This window comes from Schistocerca nitens, chromosome 11 (assembly GCF_023898315.1).
Source record: "Schistocerca nitens isolate TAMUIC-IGC-003100 chromosome 11, iqSchNite1.1, whole genome shotgun sequence".
NCBI lineage: Eukaryota > Metazoa > Arthropoda > Insecta > Orthoptera > Acrididae > Schistocerca > Schistocerca nitens.
In genome coordinates, this window is record NC_064624.1 from 144,926,833 (window position 1) to 144,951,683 (window position 24,851).

At 43.6% G+C, this 24,851-nt stretch overlaps 1 protein-coding gene across 3 annotated transcripts in view; it reads right to left on the minus strand.

Moving 5' to 3' along the window:
• The window catches only part of LOC126212958 (ankyrin repeat domain-containing protein 65-like), a 55,151-nt gene that overhangs the window by 12,499 nt on the left and 17,801 nt on the right, over positions 1 to 24,851 (minus strand). For 2 of the 3 annotated variants that reach the window (XM_049940484.1, XM_049940485.1), the window contains 2 exons: positions 12,117 to 12,678; positions 5,985 to 6,134 (listed from right to left, as the gene is read on the minus strand). In XM_049940484.1, the coding sequence (XP_049796441.1) occupies positions 5,985 to 6,134; positions 12,117 to 12,678 (712 nt within the window). The remainder of the gene's footprint in view (positions 1 to 5,984; positions 6,135 to 12,116; positions 12,679 to 24,851) is intronic. The other variant, XM_049940486.1, reaches the window with a different exon arrangement.

Here is a 24,851-nt window from a genome sequence, read left to right on the forward strand (position 1 = left end):
AAAAGTGGGCTGTTCGCGTGGGTTTAAGATGTGGCTGTATGGGCTCTTGTGGAGAGTTGGCAGTTGCGGCATGAAGAAGCACTGTGAGACTTAACATCTGAGATCAATCCCCTAGAACGTAGAACTACTTAAACCTAACTAAGGACATCACACACATCCATGCCCGAGGCAGGATTCGAGCCTGCGATCATAGCAGTCGCGCGGTTCCGGACTGAAGTGCCAAGTACCGTTCGGCCACCGCGGCCGGCCTCCTGCGGGTTTATTCTACTGTTAGCCTCTGCTATGTCTGTGAAAGTCTAAGGCACCAATGGTTGTACTGTTTAAAATGCAGGGCACTAAGACCTGATTCATTCTCTCGCCTGCCATAACTGGTATTACTAGACTCACATGTAAAAGGTACTCTAAGAAAGAAGAAAAAATTCCTTTTTCCTCGTGGTAAGAACTAGTCAATTGCATAAGGAATTCCTGCTCATCTGGAAGCTCTGACTTACGTAAATTTGTGTTTATATATATATATATATATATATATATATATATATATATATATATATATATATATATATGGCTATAATCAAGCAAGGTTGTTAATGAAACTTCCTGGCAGATTAAAACTGTGTGCCTGACCGAGACTCGAACTCGGGACCTTTGCCTTTCGCGGGCAAGTGCTCTACCAACTGAACTACCCGAGCATGACTCACGCCCCGTCCTCAAAGCTTTACTTCTACCAGTACCTCGTCTCCTACCTTCCAAACTTTACAGAAGCTCTTCTGCGAACCTTGCAGAAGATTCAGTATAACTGTCACCCTTATTTAGCCTTCCTGTGCATAATTCTGATTAAATTTATGTGTGTGTTATCTCTACATTTACACAACACTGTGCTCTCGAAAATTATGGACTATTGTTTTGTAAGAGTGGAGGTGCCGTCTGATAGCGAGCCAGATGTGTTCCATCAGGTTGACACCAGGCAAATTATGTGGACGAGACAAGTCGAGTTCAGTACCATTCTCCTCCAGTCACTGTACCACAATCCTGTCTTCGTGACAGGGTCATCGTCGTTGAGGAAGACATAAAGCGTGAAAATGTACAGGTTATCTGCATTAGTGTACAGGTAATCCTCAGCTGTCATGGTGGCATCGGTTACAGATACCATGTAAGCCCAGATGATTACACCCACCACATAGTCCAGCTCTCACTGTCCAGCATATATGTTGTGCATCTTTTGGGTAACTATTCACCTGGATGATGGCATGTCTGGAGATTGCCATCAGCATAATGTAACCAAAAGAACATGATTCATCCTACTAGACCATACGTTTCTAGTGATCCACTGTCCAGTCTCGATGAGCCTGCTCCCACTACAGTGGTAATGACTGTTCTGGTGTAACCACTGGCGCCAGAACGAAGACAAAGAACGCAAGACCAGAGAAGGCAGTGAAACGACATGGGCCAATGGTGCACAGATTAGGACCGCACCATGACTGGAGTGACAACTGCAAGAAATGAATATAGGCGCCGCTCCTGCCAGCCTCGGCCAGACATTAGTGGACAGCATTAGCATGGCCTGGCAGAGACTGCTACGAGAACTGATATTTGTGATCAACAAACTGAGAGACAGACTTGCCTGAACATTGCATATTGCACTAGACTAATTTATATTGCATTTCGCCCATCGCTTGCGACTCCTGTTTACATTAAAGTTAAGTATTGTCAATCTGCTTTAACGAAGTAAAACTGTTAAAGTTATTTGCTTGAATTGTTGTATAGCATTTTGAGAACGAAGCATCCATTAGGCACCCTACACAAGACGAGAGGACAAGATCCAACAATGATGCTTTAATTCTGTCCACATGCAAACTTGTATCAGGTCATATAGTATGAATATTCACATTCAACAACTTGTGTCAAACTTTGTCCTGCGAACCACTTGTGCCGGCACCAGAGTTATGCTGTGTCGCCAGATCTGCAACAAATCACCACTCGCCCTGCTGTACAAACCTCTGACCTCGGTGTTCTGAGATGAGTTGTGGGCGCTCAACACATCACTATCTGCTCTTGGTTTCACTGGTCTCCAGCCACTTTCTCTAGATGCCGACAACGCTGGCACGTTCGAAGCCTCTCCGTTTCTGAGGTTATCATTCGTAGGCACTTAGTCTTTCATAGCTTGTGATCTTTTATGTAAGGTGTTTTACGCGTTCGCACAGCTGTCAGCGAGAAAGGTCTTAACTTTCTTCTACCTGTACGTTATTGGAACCATGCATAACAAAAGTCTTCCTCGACACACGTTCTGCTCTCATCTTGATATACTTACTAACACAATTCTCGACCATTCTTTTAAATTCTGTCCTAATTTGTTTTGTGTTCTGTTTTAACATTTGTTTCCTTCTCCACTAGCTCCCTCATCGCTTTTTGATATTTTATTGGGACTGCGTCCCTCAAGTTTTCGTAACTCTATAAATTGGTATAATTCCTTTTCTGTTACGTAATTTACCGAGATTCCACTAATTTTGAATATACTACATACAATATATTTTAAAGTATTTCCTCGACAGTATGTACACTGTGTTTAACAATATCGTACGTTTTGCGGTGTGCATGTTTGCTTGTCACCTCAAGCAGAGAGGTACGTGGCATTTCTACAGATTCTCGCTGTGGTCTGTCTCTTTAATAATTTTTTCGATTCATTCTTCTCGTTGGCTGTTAGCATGCACCTCTTTTTGTGTTACATCACCTGCATTATTTTTATGCACGACATTTGGCAAATGCTTGTCAGTTTCCAGTTCGTGATGTAACTTCAGAATAAGTGTTCTGTCTTCCATGATTAGGTATTACTGTTTGTGAATTGTATAGTCCACCTATGGTGTACGAGGCTTTTAAATGTAAATTGGATCCACAGTTTATGCATGCCCATGGCTGACCGTCCTGGTTCACCAAAGCACGAAGTACTGGAATCTCTGTGGAGCAGGCGTTGTGTTTCCTTAAATTCACTTATGAACTTTGTACCAAAATATAAACTTTACAATACTTCTTTCGCTCCCATATATTCCCTTGAGTAATAAAGAAATTCTTATGTCACACAATACCTTATTGTATTACACCTTAATTATATTAAGAAGGCATGTTGAACACTGTCATTGTTGCTAATTGTGGGCATGTATACGCATTGTTCACGTGCAAAATACATTGTCTTTGACTTTAACAGTAAGTGCATTGGCAATGAAATCAGTATATGGCCCTGTGCATGCGCTACAAACATGACACAGCTCTCTTGGAAGCCTTATTATGCTTCGCAACAGGTGCATAAACACACTGCCTGTGTCCAGTGGCCTATGGAAGCACAGTGAGGCTAGGACAGAGGAGCATGCTACTCAGAATGCTGCGTGCTTTTGGCACCACGTCAGTAGAAGCCTTGTGTGTGGTTATGGGGTCTTGCCGCATTGACGTCATTATCCACCACAGAGCGGTGGTGTGTTGGGTCAAGAGGGGAACACATGACTAGATTCCAGTAATAACAGGGGAAAACATTGTAGACATGAGTCAATTAAATAACTGCCACCTTGACACCTGAAAAGTGAACTGGGAGATGACCGACAAAGGCCATCGTATTTTCTCCTTCTTCCATAATTTACAGGTACAGGTTCATCACAAGCATACGGACCCAAGCCGTGCCATTGCTCACATTGCGACTGGGCTTAAATGGAGTGGGCCTTAGCTACAGAACTACACGCACGTGTGGGGCATATGGGTCTCCTGAACATTACATTCAACACCCTCACACATATAAGATCTGTAACAGAGCATAACGACATCAAAGAAATGCTACGAGACCCAAATAGTGTGATCTAAGCAACACAACTGTTAATGTTTCAAGAACACTGCACGAAATCTACAGACGAGGAAACTCATATGGCAGATCTCAGACAAGCACATAACAACCACAACAACACGATCCTTGCGAGAACACAAACTCAGACACACCACAGACATTGTTGTAGATGCAGGCACAGAAAATGACACAAGCACAGCAACAACATCAGACAAAGACTCATATTATAAGAGGTTCAATACCTAAAATAGACAAAAAAATATAACTATAAGAAAGGAGGCATCACATGCGATTTTTTCATTTACCTGATGTGCATTTTCAATACAACAGTTAAAAATGGGAAGGAAAACGACTAATTGAAGAACTGAGACACTCATTACATCTAAGGAATATGCTATATGGTGAGGCGAATCTTAAAGTTTAAGTTCTGTGGTTCCACTCCAGCCTATAACACTGCTTAAAGATAAAAACATCATGCTCAGAGACATACAAGATAACAGCACACATACGACATGTATATGGGTAACTACATCAAGCCATTGCAACACAAATAGTGCAATAGTGTGCCCTAGATAAGATCTAATAAGTATCACTAGTCCATAGACAGTATAAACAAATACACTCGGAGTCACTCATGATGTATTTCATTTAGTAACGTTTCTGCCAAGGCCCTCCGACATGGAATGGCATCACACAAATCATAATTTATATGTTATATTTTGTTTTAACAGTAAAATAATATTTGGAGATCATTCCTTTCCTATGTTTCTATTTTCTGTTCTAAATTACTATCATTTATTAATACTCTATTTCCTGCAACTAATTCATTGTTATTGCCATCCTTTTATAGCTCAAAACTAACTTTACTAGTGATGTAGAACAATGCAGTATTATATGTAAAATTGCATAATGCAAAACATGCTTTTTAAAATGTCAGGTAACAGGTCTTTAAATATGCAACAAATGTAATGCAATGTGCACTCACAGTTTTTCGTGAAGTCAACTACCATTATCTGCTACCACCGACAATCGATTTGCATAAAGATAAGTCGATATCAGGATGCATTTTCGCAGAAATTTCCCCATGCTGAATCAAGATCTGTACCCATAACACCTGTGAAACACCGTCAATTGCAGGGATTTGTTTACAGAAGACGTCATACGCCACTACACACGACTCCACCCGACCACACGCGCAGCAGGATTGCCTGGTTAGCACGAGCAGCCATCTTGACCATTATGTAGTGACCACCGAAAAGTTGTCCCATACTGGCTGTCGAATACGGATTTCTTGCTCATCACAAGCAGTCGCCTTTACTACTAGGCTGCCTCACCACACGACTGCACATGTGACTTCCAGTTTCATTTAGGCTGATGTTCCAAACAAATGATTTCCAAGGACTACTGCCAGACGATCTCATATTCAGCTCTCGTGGCAGACTGAACTTGCGTCTCTTACAGACGCCATTCATCCAATGGTGCTATTCGGGCGTATACTGTCAAACGCAATTATAGTTTCTGCAAAACAAACATGGAAATAAAACTGACAGCTGAAAGCTTGAGTCAAGTGAGGTCGTTTGATAGGATGACCAACTAGCTTCACTCTACAACATTCCATAACCTTATTCTGCTGATGGATATTATTTTTACGTCTTTTCCTTCATAATGACCCATCATCATTTCCTTTTGACGACCATAACTAACTTGTACATAATTATTTATTCGCACTAAAGTAATATTTTTAGTTACAATGCATAAATGTAGCTGTAACACCAATTTTATACAAATTTACTTTAGGAGTTGGGAAACCACCACTGATAAGATAACTTTCACCTCACAGACCATTCACTACATTTGGAGAGTAAAAGTTGTTTATGGTACCTTTGTCAAATAACTGCATGGATGGACCAACTGTGGTCTGAACAGGTTGTAATTCACACTCTGCTCCCAGAAAAATATCTCGAGAAACACTATGATACATGCGTACACAAACATCAAAAATTAACAAATAAAATGCCGTTTCTTGACAATTATAACTTCTATTTTATCGAAAAATACAATAAAGTGAGATTCTGTTTTTGGATAAGATCACTTGGCTAACGCCCTCATAAGTGGTATGATGAATGTGGAAATCGTGCATGTATAGAGCGACAGTACTCACCTCAGGAAAGAGACGGAAGCGTCGTCAAATGTGGGAGTGGGGCAGGTAGCTGTGTGCTTTGCAGCTGGAACAGGAGCCCTGCTGCAGTTTTTGTGGACAGTGTGCAGCGGACTGGTGGGGGTGACCTCGTTGTCTCCAGTCGCTGGAGTGCTGTGCAGAGACACAGGGTGTGGTCACTCTGTACACACGGAGGACAGAGGGCAGCCTAATGCTGACAATGCTGCTGAGAACTTGTCCAGACACAACTAATAGAACACACACTTTCAACATCAGTAGTGGGTCCTCTGAGACGAAGGACTTACCCCTGTGCTAATCGGTTTAGCCCCCACACTAGTAGCCGGCCAGTGTGGCCAAGCGGTTAAAGGCGCTTCAGTCTGGAACCGCGCGACCGCTACGGTCGCAGGTTCGAATCCTGCCTCGGGCATGGATGTGTGTGATGTCCTTAGGTTAGTTAGGTTTAAGTAGTTCTAAGTTCTAGGGGACTGATGGCCTGAGGGGTTAAGTCCCATAGTGCTCAGAGCCAGAGCCCCCACACTAGTAGCATCGCTTAGCAAACAACAGGCTGAGTAAATTAAAGTACAAATGAAAGGTACATGCTAAGGTCAACATTTAGGTTGAACTGATATGACAACTAGTCGTCAGCGTAGTTTAAATACATAAAAACAACATTCCCACAGAAATAAAAATGGAAATAATCTTTACATGTACAACTTGTACCATTATCATCAGATTGTATCGGTAGCTGTTAGGGACTTGGCTGTAGGATGCGCAGCTGGTAAATTACAGAAGAGCAGATTCTGAACTGTGCACCAAAAGAAATTTAGAGAAGCAAGGGATACAGATGTGTGATATTGTGCAGCTATTCCCTTAATACATTTAACTGTCACCAAAATAGGCAAGTAAATATACACTCCTGGAAATGGAAAGAAGAACACATTGACACCGGTGTGTCAGACCCACCATACTTGCTCCGGACACTGCGAGAGGGCTGTACAAGCAATGATCACAGCACGGCACAGCGGACACACCAGGAACCGCGGTGTTGGCCGTCGAATGGCGCTAGCTGCGCAGCATTTGTGCACCGCCGCCGTCAGTGTCAGCCAGTTTGCCGTGGCATACGGAGCTCCATCGCAGTCTTTAACACTGGTAACATGCCGCGACAGCGTGGACGTGAACCGTATGTGCAGTTGACGGACTTTGAGCGAGGGCGTATAGTGGGCATGCGGGAGGCCGGGTGGACGTACCGCCGAATTGCTCAACACGTGGGGCGTGAGGTCTCCACAGTACATCGATGTTGTCGCCAGTGGTCGGCGGAAGGTGCACGTGCCTGTCGACCTGGGACCGGACCGCAGCGACGCACGGATGCACGCCAAGACCGTAGGATCCTACGCAGTGCCGTAGGGGACCGCACCGCCACTTCCCAGCAAATTAGGGACACTGTTGCTCCTGGGGTATCGGCGAGGACCATTCGCAACCGTCTCCATGAAGCTGGGCTACGGTCCCGCACACCGTTAGGCCGTCTTCCGCTCACGCCCCAACATCGTGCAGCCCGCCTCCAGTGGTGTCGCGACAGGCGTGAATGGAGGGACGAATGGAGACGTGTCGTCTTCAGCGATGAGAGTCGCTTCTGCCTCGGTGCCAATGATGGTCGTATGCGTGTTTGGCTCCGTGCAGGTGAGCGCCACAATCAGGACTGCATACGACCGAGGCACACAGGACCAACACCCGGCATCATGGTGTGGGGAGCGATCTCCTACACTGGCCGTACACCACTGGTGATCGTCGAGGGGACACTGAATAGTGCACGGTACATCCAAACCGTCATCGAACCCATCGTTCTACCATTCCTAGACCGGCAAGGGAACTTGCTGTTCCAACAGGACAATGCACGTCCGCATGTATCCCGTGCCACCCAACGTGCTCTAGAAGGTGTAAGTCAACTACCCTGGCCAGCAAGATCTCCGGATCTGTCGCCCATTGAGCATGTTTGGGACTGGATGAAGCGTCGTCTCACGCGGTCTGCACGTCCAGCACGAACGCTGGTCCAACTGAGGCGCCAGGTGGAAATGGCATGGCAAGCCGTTCCACAGGACTACATCCAGCATCTCTACGATCGTCTCCATGGGAGAATAGCAGCATGCATTGCTGCGAAAGGTGGATATACACTGTACTAGTGCCGACATTGTGCATGCTCTGTTGCCTGTGTCTATGTGCCTGTGGTTCTGTCAGTGTGATCATGTGATGTATCTGACCCCAGGAATGTGTCAATAAAGTTTCCCCTTCCTGGGACAATGAATTCACGGTGTTCTTATTTCAATTTCCAGGAGTGTATTTGATTCACATTGGCCATCGAGCACTCTCAATAAACTAGCGAACATTGAGCAATGAGTAAGATAAAAAAGGCAAACAGAAGCATTCTATACATACACTTATGCGTGATATGTAGTCAGAAGTTGTTATTCGAATGAAAATAGAAATTATATACAGTTCTATCAGACTGTGATAAGAAGATTTCCTGTAGAACGAAGGAAAGAGTTGGATTTAAATTAAAGAGACATGGGTTACATAACACAGGAGACAATGCAATGTTGTGTAAATACGCATTAAATCATTATCAGTCATTAAATGTGACTAAAGTAAGCTGTGGTTGCTACAAGTGAGGAGAAGATACAGGTCGATGAGTGGAAACTCTATCAGTGATGGAAGCATACATAGGGTGTTCGGAAATTCTCTTTACAAACTACTAGGACTTGTAGTGGGGGGAGAGAACGTAATATGTTGAACAGGCACTCCGTCTGGAAATGTACTGCATGCATTCTACGACAGTTTGAGTTCACGTGTTTAAATCATTCACTTCTGCTTCAAGAAGTGAATTAGGCATGATGTAATACAGTTATTAGGTAACAGTCCGAAAGTAAACACAGCCAAGCATCCATTTATCACTTCCATACATCTGTTTGCATTAACACTTAAACATTACCTTCTGCATGTACAGTATGCTAGCTTGATCTTTTGCTTTGGAGTAATGTGAACACGTAATATTTAAGTGATAATACAAAGAAGGAGGCTTAGCTGATAAAGGAATCTTTCGTTGTGTTTCTTTCGAATTGTTATCTAGTAACTGTACTGCATCACACCTAACTCAGCTGCTCAAGCAGAAGTGGATGAGTTAAACATCTGAACTGAAACCGTCGTAGGAGGGAAACGGTTTGTTTCTGGACATGGATTCCAGTACTCACTCCCCTCTACAAATCATATAAGTCTCTAAAGGAAATTTCTGAACCTACTGTACACACACACACACACACACACACACACACACACACACACACACACAGACACACACACAAAACATCTGCAAAAAGCAAATATGTGTCAACTATTGGGCATTAGGATTTTATGGTGCATTTGTTAAGTGATACAGCATATAGAAAATGATAATGAGACAAAAGGTCTTATGAATACTCATATTGTGGGAGATGTATCAGTAACTGCAATGTATAGGCTAGGGAATGTCCTAACACTGTGAAGTTCTTTGGGCAGCCTTTAGAAACAGCATAGAGAACTACAAGCAAGGCTGCCAGGTTGGTAGACAACTGACAGATGTTCCACCAAGAAGCAAATACAGTGTTTTGACTAATAAAACCACCTTCCTAATGTGCTAGAGAATGGGAATGTCCAAATTACAGCACATATCCTTTGGAACAACGGAACACAAGGCGAAAGGAAATGGGAAGCGTTGTGTGGATGTGCGCATTTTGTGGATCTTTCTGGGTTGCGGAGACTGGTCTGTTGTCTCCTGAAGTGGCCGCAGGCTGTTTGAGGAGTAAGTACCTACAGCTTCCTGCAGACGTACTTGTGTCACGTCCTGCAACGGATGTCTTCCTCATGATTCGATTCAGCACCGCACCCTCCTTCTTGGATTCTAGCACACATCTTAAGATCTGTGTATCTAATAACACTCTACTACTTGGGGAGAATAAACAAAGTTTGTTCTGTGAACCGTAGGTATATTTCAGAAATGAACATAGAAAGTGAAGGAGAAACATATAAATCAAACTGCAGTAGTGGTGTGGAAATAGTGATCAGTCTGACCGTCTTCTGTACAGCACCTATTTTTTTCCAAGGTTTAATTTTTATGTCATGACAACATCAGAGATGGAAAGTTTTAAATTCTTTTCTGATCTCTTTGAACTGCGCTGCAGAGTTCCTGGTGTTAACGCCGGACTACACGCTTGTTGATCAACGCCATCCTTCCTTTATGCAGCATATGTCGGTTGTAAGTATCTCATCGTGAACACCAGAAGAGACAGCAGACAACAATATATGTAATATTGAGTAAAGAGATTTTGGTGAATTGCACAGCACACAGAATAAAGCCTGCAGGTCGCTGCCATGGCTGCTGACACTACACATCGTTGTGTCTGGTGTACATCTGTTGTGAGCAGCACATCACTGTGTCCACCCCACTGCTGATACAGCTCCTACCCTCTTCACAGCAATATACCGCTTATTTAGATTCTTTACATCAGAACCTATAAGGCAGCACATCTAATGGCCGCAAATAATGATAAAACCATTTATAAATCTACGAATAATTAAGTTCTCCAGTGATTTTTTAAACCTAACCTATCCGGTAATAAACCCAGTTGGATCTAGTACTTCTTTAATTCTAACAGGTGTGAATATTACTGAACTATCAGTTTAACAGGTAACAGCAGAATAATAATAAACACGAATTCTTTACAGACGAATGGAAATGGTAGAAAGCGAGCATGGGGAAGACCAGTTTGGATTCAATAGAAATGTTGCAAGATGTGAGGCAATACTGACCCTACAACTTATAAGATAGATTAACGGTAGGTAAACCTACGTTTGTAACATTAGCGGACATAGAGAAAGCTTTTGAGAATGTTGACTGGAATACTCTTTTTCAAATTTTGAAGGTGGCAGGGGTCAAATAGAGGGAGCGAAAGGCTATTTACAATTAGTACAGAAACCAGATGGCAGCTATAACAATAGACAGGCTTGACAGGAAAGCAGTGTTTGGGAAGGGACTGAGACAGGGCCGTAGCGTATCCCTGATGTTATTCAATCTATATATAGAGCAAGCAGTAAAGGAAAAAAAAAGAAAAATTAAGAGTAGGAATTAAAATCCATTGAGATGAAATAAAGACTCTGAGGTTTGGCGACGACATTGCAATTCTGTCACAGACAGCAAAGGACCTGGAAGAGCAGTTGAAAGAAAAGGACAGTGTCTTGAAAGGAGGATATAAGATGGACATCAACAAAAGCAAAAGGCGGATAATGAAATGTAGTTCAATTAAATCAGGTGATGCTGAGGGAATTAGATCAGGAAATGACAAACTTAAAGTAGTAGATGAGTTTTGCTATTTGGGGAGCAAAGTAGCTGATGATGGTGGAAGTAGAGGGCATATAAAATGTAGACCAGCAGTGGCAAGGAAAGCGTTTCTGAAGAAGAGATATTTGTTAACATCGAGTATAGATTCAAGCGTCAGGAAGCCTTTTCTGAACGTATTTGTATGGAGTGTAGCCATGTATGGAAGTGAAAGATGGGTGATAAATAGTTTAGACAAGAAAAGAATAGAAGCTTTCGAAATGTGGTGCTACAGAAAAATGCTGGAGATTAGATTGGTAGATCACAGAAATAATGAGGATATACTGAATAGAATTGGGGAGAAGAGGAATTTGTAGCACTTGACTGAAGGAAGGGATCCGTTGGTTGGACATATTCTGAGGCATCAAGGGGTCACTGATTTAGTATTGCAGGGCAGCGTGGGGGGTTAAAACTGTGGAGGGAGACCCAGACATGAACATATTAAGCTGGTTCAGAAGGATGTTGGTTGCAGTAGGTACTGGGAGATGAAAAAGCTTGCACAGGATAGAGTAGCATGGAGAGCTCCTTCGAACCAGTCTCTGGACTGAAGACCACAACAACAACATTAAACTAACATGAGAAATCAATGAAAGCATCGCGAGATATCAGTAAATGTCTGTCAGTGATGGTGTATTTTGCTGCACAGATACACGTAAAGGAGCTGGAAATACACGCACACACACAGAACTACACAGGACTGGACAACGTAGACATGTAGCTTCTCTTGTATTTACCTGGTTTCCGCTGGTGGCTCAGACAGCAGCTTGAGCACTTCAATCAGATCTTCAGGCTGACAATGTAGCGCATCTGCCCAGCCCTTCGTGGCCATCACGTGCAAAATATGAGTCTTTATGAAGGCGGCGGCGGCCTTCTTAAGGCTGCTACAGGAGTTCCGAATAGCGAGCACAGCTGTGGCCACCGCAGTCTCAACAGACAGCTGTGCAGCCAACTGCTGCTCGCACTGTGCCTTCAGGCCTGACAAGCCGTACATATCAGCCGCGACCAGCAGCTGGGGGGCCATTCTGGCCAGCTGCGGGGCCTGCAGGGTATACATGTAGGCCACGAGGTGGCGCAGCAGTGGGCCCCCCACGTCTGGGACTGCGGCCTCCAGCGTGCCGTGGCTGAAAACAGCGGCGAACACGGGACTCCTGGCGGCCAGGACGGCCCTGTGCGCTGCCAGACGGGTGTCGCCCGCCACCAGAGTCACCACGGCGCTGCCTCCAGCGTCCAGCAGGGTGCCCAGGTCCACAGCTGCAGCCTCTTTCACCTCCTGGGCCTGTCCTGCTGTGGGCGATTCTGAAACACAGCGTCACTGAGTAGACCCTCCCCCTTGCACAGCACCCTCCGTGTGAGAACATGCTTGAGCCACAACTGGATCTGCGTCAACCATCACTTCCTAACACTAAAAGAACCAGACTTCGCCAAACCCCTGGTAGTACCATGTGGGTCATTTTTGACCCGCAGTAGAAAACCACCATTTTGTTCGTATTTGGGTGGTATTTTAAGCGTCTTCATGTTGACAATACGTCTCTAAAATGAACAGTACATGGTCAAATATAAATTTTCTCTAAGTAAACATTTTTTTTATTTTAAATGTTACAGAAGAAATTCCACAATCTTTCGTAAATTTGGTAAAGCAATGTTGTAATGTTTTTCTTTATAAAAAGATTGAAACAGAATCAAAACATATTGTTTATGTGAGTATTAATAGTATTTTTCCTTTTATAGAAGAATAAGATAAGCACCAAATATTTGTGAAACATTCTGAAAAGCAGTAGGTGACTAAAATGCTCTGCATTTTTTGTAGTTATTGCAATGAAGGAAATAAAACATAAGAACAAATAACTTCAGCCTATAATTATAGATATTTAAGTATATTTAAGAAAAAGGACGTGACAGAATTGCCTACTCAGCGATTCAGAAAGCCGACAACAGTTTTTGCTCGGCATCTTTTGCACACGTACTTGTTGCACTTGACGTTTTATTTCCCTTTATTGTTTTGTTGTCCGCAGGAAACCTGAATTTGAGAAGACCTTCTAATTCCTTATTGGCCATTGGCAGTATCGAGTGGCTGTAAGGGGAGACTGACTTTTGTCTGCAGTATGTAAGAGGCAGCGAGGTCATCTGCTACTCTGAGGATAAGGTCCCGACCGGAAATCTTCTGAGAGGTACATAACTTAAAAATTGTGCGAGCGTTAATCATGGCGAGGTCAAGGAAAAGACACTTACAGAGCATCGTTGTGTAACAACTCGGAGACTGTAGTATCTAGCGATTTGGTCAAAAACATCGACTCCATCCTTAGTGTCATTATAAAACTTCACTGTTTCTGCAAGTTACTTCTCAGAATTCTCATTCTTCTGACATCCAGCATGCATGTTACTCAGGATACGGATATCTTTTACGTTTTCCCATCGTAATCTGTGAGAAGATGGTCGCCTGACTTGTGAGTGTGTTGCATACAGTGTGTCGTCTCCACTTCAGCGCTCATCTGCCTGTTTAATGGAGGTGAGGAAGCTGTCAGTCGTGACGTTCCATAAGGGCGACGCGACTGACATCTGCTGTAGTGTAAGAGAACTGTTAGCAGTGCTCCAGACAGTAGTGTAGGAGGGGCGTTGGGATTCTGCACTGTATAATATGTTGTCTCGAATGAAAAACAGCCCACAGTTGCACTAAATTTTGTTTTTTTAAAATCTGGACCGTGGTTTCTGCTATAATAATATAGCCTTCTTCAGAACTCATACACACAAATAAATGAATAATCTCTTAGACCAGCAGCTGTGTCAAGACCAATAAAATAGTTTCAAGAGGCATAAGCCTGTTTCGAATATAAATAAAATTACATATGGCAACGTATGTCCTCCGCCACTACCTCTGTTATACTGTCACTGCCACGATGAAAATAATGAAGTATAATATGTCACATGTTATTTTGTAGTTTTGCAGTGTTACTTCGCGTAGGTCTGCACGTCGCCAGTCCATAGAAAACGGAAAGCCTCGCTGATATAAAGTATCATTCGACAACCGAATAATTTGTATTTAACGTTCTTTTTGGCCCAAAGTATAATGTACCCTAACAGCTCGCGAATAACGTCGAGGCGTGCCCAGATCATATTTAGTGACAGAAAACCGGTATTACTGATATCAAACTGTGCGTTAAATAGGTATGGGTCAAAAATGACCCACATCGTACTACTGGTATAATAGATAAATTTTTCGTACTTCTAGGTGAGTGAGCTAGGGGGGATGAAATTTTGGTAAGTTGTACAATCCCATAAATGATTGAAAGTCACGGGAGCGTTTGGTCGTGCGATGATTATAGAGGCGGGTAACGTGGGTCAAAAATGACCCACATAGTACTCCTAGTAGGAATATTGCTCTTCACAAGTCAGCACAACAATACGACATTCTTCCTGTGTCAAAATAATGAGTCACGTGAATACCCACATATCCTTAACGACACCATTTGATCCAGCACATCTTAGATTCCACCTTAAATGAGGTGGACAAAGTCATGACGAAACTGTATTACTAATGGTTTGTGACAAAACGACGACAAATCAGCGTCCGAGTACCTGTCGTGGGTGGCCACGTACTCTGACACCTTGTTGCTTATTTAGGAAATAAAATCGCTGGAGGTGTAACGAGCGAGGAAAAAGTAAGAATCAGAACAAAACCTGGAAAAAAGATGTTAGCCTCTAAAACTGACTAGTAACACACCAGAAAAATGCTTCCAAAAGCGTGTTTGTAGTGTTTCATCTTGTAAATGTGAGACCTGGACTCCTTGATGTAAGGAACTGTAAAACGTAATACTTTTGAAATGTGCTGTTAAAGGCACACCGTGAAAAGTCAAAGGGACTAATAAGATAACAAACAACGAAATCAATAAAATAATGCTGGCTAGAAGGGGTTTGTTGATTATCTGTTTAGGTGCAATGGACATTTATATATCATCAGAAAAATACCAGAGGAAGTCCACGGTTGAAGTTCGAGAATCAAAGTACGAGAGATGCCTGCTGCCACATCCACACAGAGGTAGGAAAATCATGGGATAGCGGTATGCACTTTCACATATGGCGGTAGTCCGGCATACAAAAGGTATGAAGCGGCAGTTTATTGGCCGAGCTGTCGATTGTATTCAGGTGATTCACATGAAAAGGTTTCCAGCTTGATTATAGCCGCACTACGGGTATAAATAAACTTTGAACGCTGATTAGAAGGTGGAGGTAGACAAATGGGACATTCCATTTCGGAAATCGTCAGACAATTCAACATTTGGAGATCCACGGCGTCAAGAGTATGCCGAGAGTACCTCTCACCACAAACAAGGCAGTGGCCGACGGCGTTCATTTAGGGGCCGAGAGCAGCGGCGTTTGTCAGAGGCAAGGAACACTACGCGAAACAACCGCAAAAATCAATGTGAGACATACGATAAACGCATCTCTTAGGACAGTGCAGCGAAATTACGTTAATGGGCTATGACAACAGGTGACCAACGTGAGTGCATTTGCATAACAGCACGACTTTCTCTGTAGCCCCTCTCCTGTGCTCGTGATCACATTGGTTGGACCCTAGACGACTGGAAGACGGTGGTCTGATTGGATGAGTCCCGTTTAAAGTTGGTAAGATCTGATTGTAGAGTTCGAGGATGGTGCAGACCCCGACGAAGTCAACAAGACATTGTGCAAGCTGGTGCTAGCTCTATACTGGTCTGGACTGTGTTTACATGGAGTAGATTGGGTCCTCTGGTCCAATTGAGCCGATCATTGACTGGAAATAGTAATGTTTGGCTGCGTGGAGACAATACACGATTGGGCTCTAACTATGAGATAAGTATTTGATCGCTAAGTATCAAAACATTTGATTACCACATGAAGCTACAACAATTCCAAAACTTTTCTGTGCCTAAGGCAATTTATATATTACCCCTCACTTTGCAAATTTGCCAATATTGTACATTCAACTTTATTTAGTATACTCTGCCAAAGAGGACGGTGTCTTCTGTAAGTACTGTTTGTTTTTCGCTATGACAAATCTGGTTACAAATCTGTTACAGCCCTGGAAAACTCCAAGTTTCTGGTGTGGAAGCATGATCAATATTTCAACATCCAGGCGTGCAGTACTTACTATATAGCTACTCTAATCCATGGTCAAAATTTTGTTCACATGATGATGAACAAGGCAAAAGATATGAAACATCGCCAGGACCAAGGCTTGGTGGAGCAGGTGGGAAGGAAACAGAAAAGGGCTAGACCCTCTCATCGATGTGGTGATTATCTGTGGATGTCAGGAGGTTGCATTAAGGCCCCCTTAATGACTTAGATCCTACTGAAGTTGACAAACAAGATGACAAGTACAAGGGTAACTTTCGTGCAATTATAAAGCATGTTTCAGAGGACAGGCCTATGACTGTGCTGCATCTACGTGGGGGAATTCCTGTGGGGTTTATGCATTCATACAACAGAACTACCCTTTAGCTGTTTATTCTCACTGTGGAGCTCATAATTTCTGCAAAATCCATCTCTTTTTCGTTATTGAGTATCCCAGTTGAAGCAAAAAATTTTCTTAGTTTCATTATTGTCCGTTCGAAAGGCAAATTAACTGTTTGTCACAATTTATAATTACAATCTGACTATACCTCCTCTGCGTTTCAGAACAAAATACAATTCTGTGGATTTGGCTCCACCTAAATCCCTGGAGCCGGAACTAAACATTGAAATGACCAACACTCGGTGAGAGCTGTTTTCCAAATCAGAAGCCTACTTCTCGCCGCTGCATTGTCGTCATCGATGGCGTATAGACAATAGCATGAATCAGCCAACTCCCGTCGATGGGTACTGTCCACAGTGATCCCTGGGTTTCCTTAAATAGTTATTCTCCAGGAAGAACCGTGCTGTCCCGTTCTAACTCGTGACCGGATACGGGCACGGTCTTGCGATAAGGCCAGCGACCTCTTACTTTTGCCTGTCGAGATATCTATTGGTCTGTAGTTCTTAGTGCGCCTTCTGAAAATCTTGCGTGGCAGCTATGGACTGTATGAGCGTTACATTCTGTGACATACATGGTACAACCGTAATTCATGTTGCCGCTGCCCGCCCTTCTCCCCCAAAAGTGCATCTAGGCCACAGCAGGCCCTGGAGGCCTCGACCGTGTTGGAGCATTCACCATTCTGGGGAAGGGGGGGGGGGGACTGGATCCACTTCTATTCATATGGGATGAGAGCGTGACGAATTGTGGCTGCACACAGGAGGTCTTGGGTGGGGGAAATGGTAGATGGCGCAAAGAGAGTCGCATTACAGGCGTCTGGAGTGCAAGAAGGAGTTATGGCACCCATTAGTGGTTTGGATCCATGATGGGCCCATACTTCATGGATATGCCAGCAGCGACAGCCTCTTCGCAGCAACTGAAATTCAAACATTGCCTGCCCAATCAAATGGAGAATAAAGGGAGGGTGTCCACAGCTGCACTGGATCCTGCAAATAAAACCTACACCATCCATTGATCCAAGAAGGTATGGGGCTGTTCTGATTCTAGGGAAAATGGTGATTTATGAGGTTGACCATGTGGACTGATGAAACTAAATTGAACAGCAAGAAACAGAATTCTGCTGATGATAATTGGGGCCATTGTCAGTGACCAAGGCTTGTGGGACACCTTTAAGGGCGAACAACCATGCAACAATTTGGATCGTCTTCACTGAGGTTGCGAATGGCATGAAAAACACAAAGGAGAACCCACTGCTCACATTCAAATTCAGACGCCACACAGATCCAAGGAATGGGCCAGCAAAGTCCAAATGAAGACAGGACCAATGAGTCACCATAAGAGGCGATGGAAAATACTGACAGGGGGGCACAGCTTGCTTGTTTTGACATGTGAGGCACTCTTTCACCATTCTCGCATTGTCTCCATACCCTTCCAGTGGATGTATTGCTAGGAGAGTAAAAATGACTTCCCAATGCGATAGGGTTCTGGGAATGAGGACCTGAGCGTGGCCCATCGCGACCTTTATCAGCGCAACGTGATGCAAGGATAAAGACTTTTGCAGCGTGCTACAGAAGGCTTGGAGGTCTGGGTACATGAGACATTACTTTGTCTGCAGGCTGTCTTTCTGTTGTATAATGCAAAACCTCCTGGAGGACATGGCCTGTCACTGTGTGTTATCCCACAAGGCGTGCATCAATTGGAAGATAGGTCTTTGGTGATGGCAGTCTCACTGTCCTCATGAAAACAGACTTCTGGACCCTCATGAAATTCTGGGTTCTGGCTGACATGAAATCGCGATAGGATATTGGCATTGGCGGCATTACGGTGATACTGGATACCATAGGCATATCCTGAGAGAAACAGAGCCCACAGTGGAAAGTTGCTGAATACTTGAAGAGTCTCATTAGAGGCTTATGATCTGTCATGAGTGTGAAACGGCGGCTATAGATGTAGGCATGGAAGCGTTTGCTGCCAAAGATGATGACCAAAGCCCCCTTTTCTATGTGGTTCCTCTGTCCTGCTGTAAGTGTCTTGGATACAAATGCTGTGGGTCGCTCCATGCCATTCTCAATATGGGACAAAAGTGTGCCAGTCAGCATCAGCCACTAATACCAATGCTTTCGTTGGATTGTATACCATGAGACAAGTCGGTCGAAGAGGGCCTTCTTCAGGTTTTGCAACACCTTATTACATTAGGATGGCCACTTCCAGGGAACTCTGTTACAGAGTGATTGGTGCCAGAATCGCTGAAGCATGAGGCATGAATGGTCTATAGCAGTTTGGCTGACTTAGACTTCGGCTGGAATGCATCTATCGAGGCCAGTAATTTTTCGATGGCAGGCACACAATGTGGTGTAAGCCATATGCCTGATGTCCTGAAGATGTGTCCTAAATATTCGACCTGGTGGATGGAAAAAGAACATTTGCCAAGATAACAACGAAGGTAAGCTTCTGTGAATGGGGAGAAGACCAACATCAGCTGTATACTTTCCAACAACCAGAAAATTGTCAAGGTAGCTCACGGTCCCTGAGACGTCCTTTAAGTGTTGCTCATCCCCGCCCCCCTGTAAACCATGGACCTTGCTGTTGGTAGGGAGGCTTGCGGGCCTCAGCAATACAGATGGCCATACCATACGTGCAAACACAATGGAGGGGTATCTGTTGAGAGGCCAGACAAATGTGTAGTTCCTGAAGAGGGGCAGCAGCCTTTTCAGTACTTGCAGGGGCAACAGTCTGGATGACTGACTGATCTGGCCTTGTAACACTAACCAAAACGGCCTTGCTGTGCTGGTACCGTGAACAGCTGAAAGCAATGGGAAACTAGAGCTGTAATTTTGCCCGAGGGCATGCAGCTTTACTGTATGGTTAACTGATGATGGCGTCCTCTTGGGTAAAATATTCCAGAGGTAAAATAGTCCCCCATTCAGATCTCCGAGCAGGGACTACTCAAGAGGACGTCGTTATCAGAAGAAGGAAAATTGGCGTTCTACAGATCGGAGTGCGGAATGTCAGATCCCTTAATAGGGCAGGCTGATTAGAGAATTTAAACAGGGAAATGGATAGGTTAAAGTTAGATATAGTGGGAATTAGTGAAGTTAGGTGGCAGGAGGATCAAGACTTTTGGTCAGGTGAATTCAGGGTTATAAGTACAAAATCAAAGAGGGGTAATGCAGGAGTTGGTTTAATAATGAATAAAAAAAATAGAAGTGCAGGTAAGCTACTACAAACAGCGTAGTGAAAGCATTATTGTGGCCAAGATAGACATGCAGCCCATGCCTACTACAGTAGTACAAGTTTATATGCCAACTAGCTCTGCAGATGATGGAGATATTGATGAAATGTATGATGAGATAAAAGAAATTATTGAGGTAGTGAAGGGAGACTAAAATTTAATAGTCACAGGTGAATGGTATTCGAGAATAGGAAAAGGGAGAGAAGGTAACATAGAAGGTGAATGTGAATTGGGGATTGGAAATGAAAGAGGAAGCTGTCTGGTAGAATTTTGCACAGAGCACAACTTAATAATAGCTAACACTTGGTTCAAGAATCATAAAAGAAGGTTAGATACATGGAATAATCCTGGAGGTGCTAGGAGGTATCAGATAGGTTATATAATGGCAAGACAGAGATTTAGGAACCAGGTTTTAAATTGTAATACATTTCCAGGGGAGGATATGGACTGACTACAATCTATACGTTATAAACTGTAGATTGAAACTGAAGAAACTGCAAAAAGGAGGGAATTTAAGGAGATGGGACCTGGATAAACCGACTAAACCAGAGTTTGTACAGAACTTCAGGGACGGCATAAGGGAATAATTGACGGAAATGGGGGAAAGAAATACAGTAGAAGAAGAATGGGCAGCTCTGAGGGACGAAGTAGTGAAGCCAGCAGAGAATCAAGTAGGTAAAAAGACGAGGGCTAGTAGAAATCCTTGGGCAACAGAAGACATATTCAATTTAATAGATGAAAGGAGAAAATATAAAAATGCAGTAAATGCAGCAGGCAAAAAGGAATACAAATGTCTCAAAAATGAGATCGACAGGAAGCGCAAAATGGCTAAGCAGGGATGGCTAGAGGACAAACGTAAGGATGTAGAGGCTTATCTCACTAGGGGTAAGACAGATACTGCCTACAGGAAAATTAAAGAGACCTTTGGAGAAAAGAGAGCCACTTGTATGAATATCAAGAGCTCAGATGGAAATCCAGTTCTAGGCAGAGAAGAGAAAGCAGAAAGGTGGAAGGAGTATATAGAGGGTCTATATAAGGGCGATGTACTTGAGGACAATATTATGGAAATGGAAGAGGATGTAGATGAAGATGAAATGAGAGGCACGATACTGCGTGAAGAGTTTCACAGAGCACTGAAAGACCTGGGGTCGAAACAAGGCCCCAGGAGTAGACAACATTCCATTAGAACTACTGACAGCCTTGGGAGAGCCAGTCCTTACAAAACTCTACCATCTGGTGAGCAAGATGTATGAGACAGGCTAAATACCCTCAGACTTCAAGAAGAATATAATAATTCCAATCCCAAAGAAAGCAGGTGTTGACAGATGTGAAAATTACCGAACTATCAGTTTAATAAGTCACAGCTGCAAAATACTAACACGAATTCTTTACAGGCGAATGGGAAAACTGGTAGAAGCCGATCTCGGGGAAGATCAGTTGGGATTCCATAGAAATGTTGGAACATGTGAGGCAATACTGACCTTATGACTTATCTTAGAAGAAAGGCAAACCTACGTTTCTAGCATTTGTGGACTTACAGAAAGCTTTTGACAATGTTAACTGGAATACTCTCTATCAAATTCTAAAGGTGGCAGGGGTAAAATACAGGGAGCGAAAGGCTGTACAATTTGTACAGGAACCAGAAGGCTGTTATAAGAGTCGAGGGGCACAAAAGGGAAGCAGTTGTTGGGAAGGGAGTGAGACATGTTTGTAGCCTCTTCGTGATGTTATTAAATCTGTATATTGAGCAAGCAGTAAAGGAAACAAAAGAAAAATTCGGAGTAGGTATTAAAATCCATGGAGAAGAAATAAAAACTTCGAGGTTCGCCGATGACGTTGTAATTCTGTCAGAGACAGCAAAGGATTTGGAAGAGCAGTTGAACGGAATGGACAGTGTCTTGAAAGGAGGATATAAGATGAACATCAACAAAAGCAAATCGAGGATAATTGAATTTAGTCGAATTCAGTCGGGTGATGCTGAGGGAATTAGAATAGGAAATGAGACGCTTAAAGTAGTAAAGGAGTTTTACTATTTGGGGAGAAAAATAACTGATGATGGTCGAAGTAGAGAGGATATAAAATGTAGACTGGCAATGGCAAGGAAAGCGTTTGTGAAGAAGAGAAATTTGTTAACATCGATAATTGATATAAGTGTCAGGAAGTCGTTTCTGAAAGTATTTGTATGGAGTGTAGCCATGTATGGAATTGAAACATGGACGATAAATAGTTTGGACAAGAAGAGAATAGAAGTTTTCGAAATGTAGTGCTACAGAAGAATGCTGAACATGGGAAGATCACATAACTAATGAGAAAGTATTGAACAGAATTGGGGAGAAGACGAGTTTGTGGCACAACTTGACAAGAAGAAAGGACTGGTTGGTAGGACATGTTCTGTGGCATCAGGAGATCACAAATTTAGCATTGGAGGGCAGTGTGGAGGGTAAAAATCGTAGAGGGAGACGAAGAGATGAATACACGAAGCAGATTCAGAAGGATGGAGGTTGCAGTAAGTACTGGGAGATGAAGAAGCTTGCACATGGTAGAGTAGCATGGAGAGATGCATCAAACCAGTCTCAGGACTGAAGACCACAACAACGACATAGTACCTCCAAAAAATTGATGTAACTTCGGCGATGTCAAACGGAAGCTATGTGTATTGGAGCAATCCAAAAGGAGTGGCTATGATGGTTATGATTACAGTCTCCTGGGAGCCGTTACGCAGTGTGAGGTGGAGATAAGCATCATGATGTTAATTTTTGGCAAATAAGCATAATGAAGGTCATTTTTGGCAAATACCATAGACCCAGCGAGATGTAAACAGTGTCCTGAAGCATGGGAGTGGTATATCTGACGACTACAGACTGGGCATTCACAGTGTCCTGGAAGTCACCACAAATGCAGCCAGCGCCTGATGGTTTCTCCACAGTGAAATTGGAAGGGCCCATTGGCTGTGTGTTACTGGGATGAAGATGCCCTCATCCTGAAGATGTTGCAAGTCCTGTTGATGCTTATCCTGGTATGCAAACTCGACGCTACAGACCTTAAATAATTTTGGAGCTGCAGTAGGTGTAAGGTATATATGGAATCCCAGGATGCTCACTGGCAGAACACTGGTCCTAATTTAACCAATATGTAGGTGGTGTAGGAAGAGGCCCAGGGCTTGGACTGCATCAGAGGTGGCGCAGAACTCAAGCCCCAAGGCATGAAATAAGTCTATGCTGGATAGGTTTGAGATATAAGGGGCCACAACCTTCAGAATCCAAGCTGGAGCTACTGAGGCGCCACAGTAGCGTTTGCTATAGAAAAGGCCTCTAACAGATATGTCCTGTAACAGAAATGGTGTTGTTACTATAACTTTGTTGTGAAGCGGTGACTGGAGGAGACTTAATGGCTTGTGTAGCCCAGTCGATTACTGTAGCTGATGACCCAGTGTCAGTCTGGAATCTGACTGGCTTCCATTACAACTTAGCTTGTATAGAAAGCAACTGAGTAGACTACAAGAGTATAGCCTGTACCAGTGTCGCTTCTGTAAAATATGGCTGGGAAGAATATTCCTTGGTGTCGCCCAGTCACCAGTCCACAGACATAGAAGTGGAGGTGTGGCAAATTTCAGCTTTGTGGGCACACTAACACCTAGTAACACAATTCAGCTTGTGGAAATGGCATTGAGGACTTTTCCAGACTTGGGCTACAACCAATGTTGCATAGCTTCCAATTTGGGTTATGTGGCAAATACCAGAGTTGGGTCTTCGATAAAAGCTGCTGCTGTGGCAGCCTGCTCAGAAGCCCGACTGATAGGAAGTCATGAGATGAGCAATGGATCTTTGAGGTTCAGAAGATTCTATTGGAGGTTTTCATCAGGAATGTCAGCTAAAATCTTGTCACAGATGAGAGCTGGTGCACAAGGGATGCATTGTGGCACATGGGGACCAGCATTCCTGGGAGAGACCCCGGACCCTAGCTATTGATTTAGGAATGTAGATTCTGACAGCTAAAGAACTTGCATTGATCCGCAGCAATGTGTATCTGAGCATTGAAGTTTTACACAGCTTTCATGCGTTCATGGGTGGACTATGGGTGCATGGTTTATGCATTGGCGAGGCCTTTCGATTTGAATTGACACTGTCCACCTTGAGGGGCTCCAGTTGGCCACAGGTCGCTATAGGGCCAGTCCCATACCCAGCCTATGTGCTGAGGCTGGGGGGTCACCAGCAGCTCCACCTAGTGCATCAGGCATGCAAGTTCCTCACAGCTCCAACTTCACCCACACTCTATATGTTGTTCATCCCCCTTATTTCGAACCGTTGAAGAGCCACAATGCCATTTGCGATCCACGTGCACCATGTGCTGGAGTCCCTCAGTGTGGAGCCAGTACTGCCCCAAATCCAGGGTTTTAACTGCCTTGGTTACTGGAGAGACCCAGAGTGATTTTAGATTTGGGGCGCTACAAGAGAGATTACACTCCTGCTTCCGCTTTTAATGACATATTTTCTGACATTTTACCTGGGCACCACAACAATATAGCTGTTTTTATGCATGTATCGCTACGGAGGGATCCTGTTGGTTGCTCTGTTTTTTTTTTTTACAGATCTTGCCCTCAAGATCATACTGCGTTAAGCGTTTACTGTCTTTTATGCAGAATTTTATGCGATCTTGCGGTCATTGGCGTAGGTGAGACGTTCTTCCAGTGATAAATTTCTTGTCTCATCCGATTTTCTAAGTTCCCTTCACTCTGTGAAACTTTTGTACTCA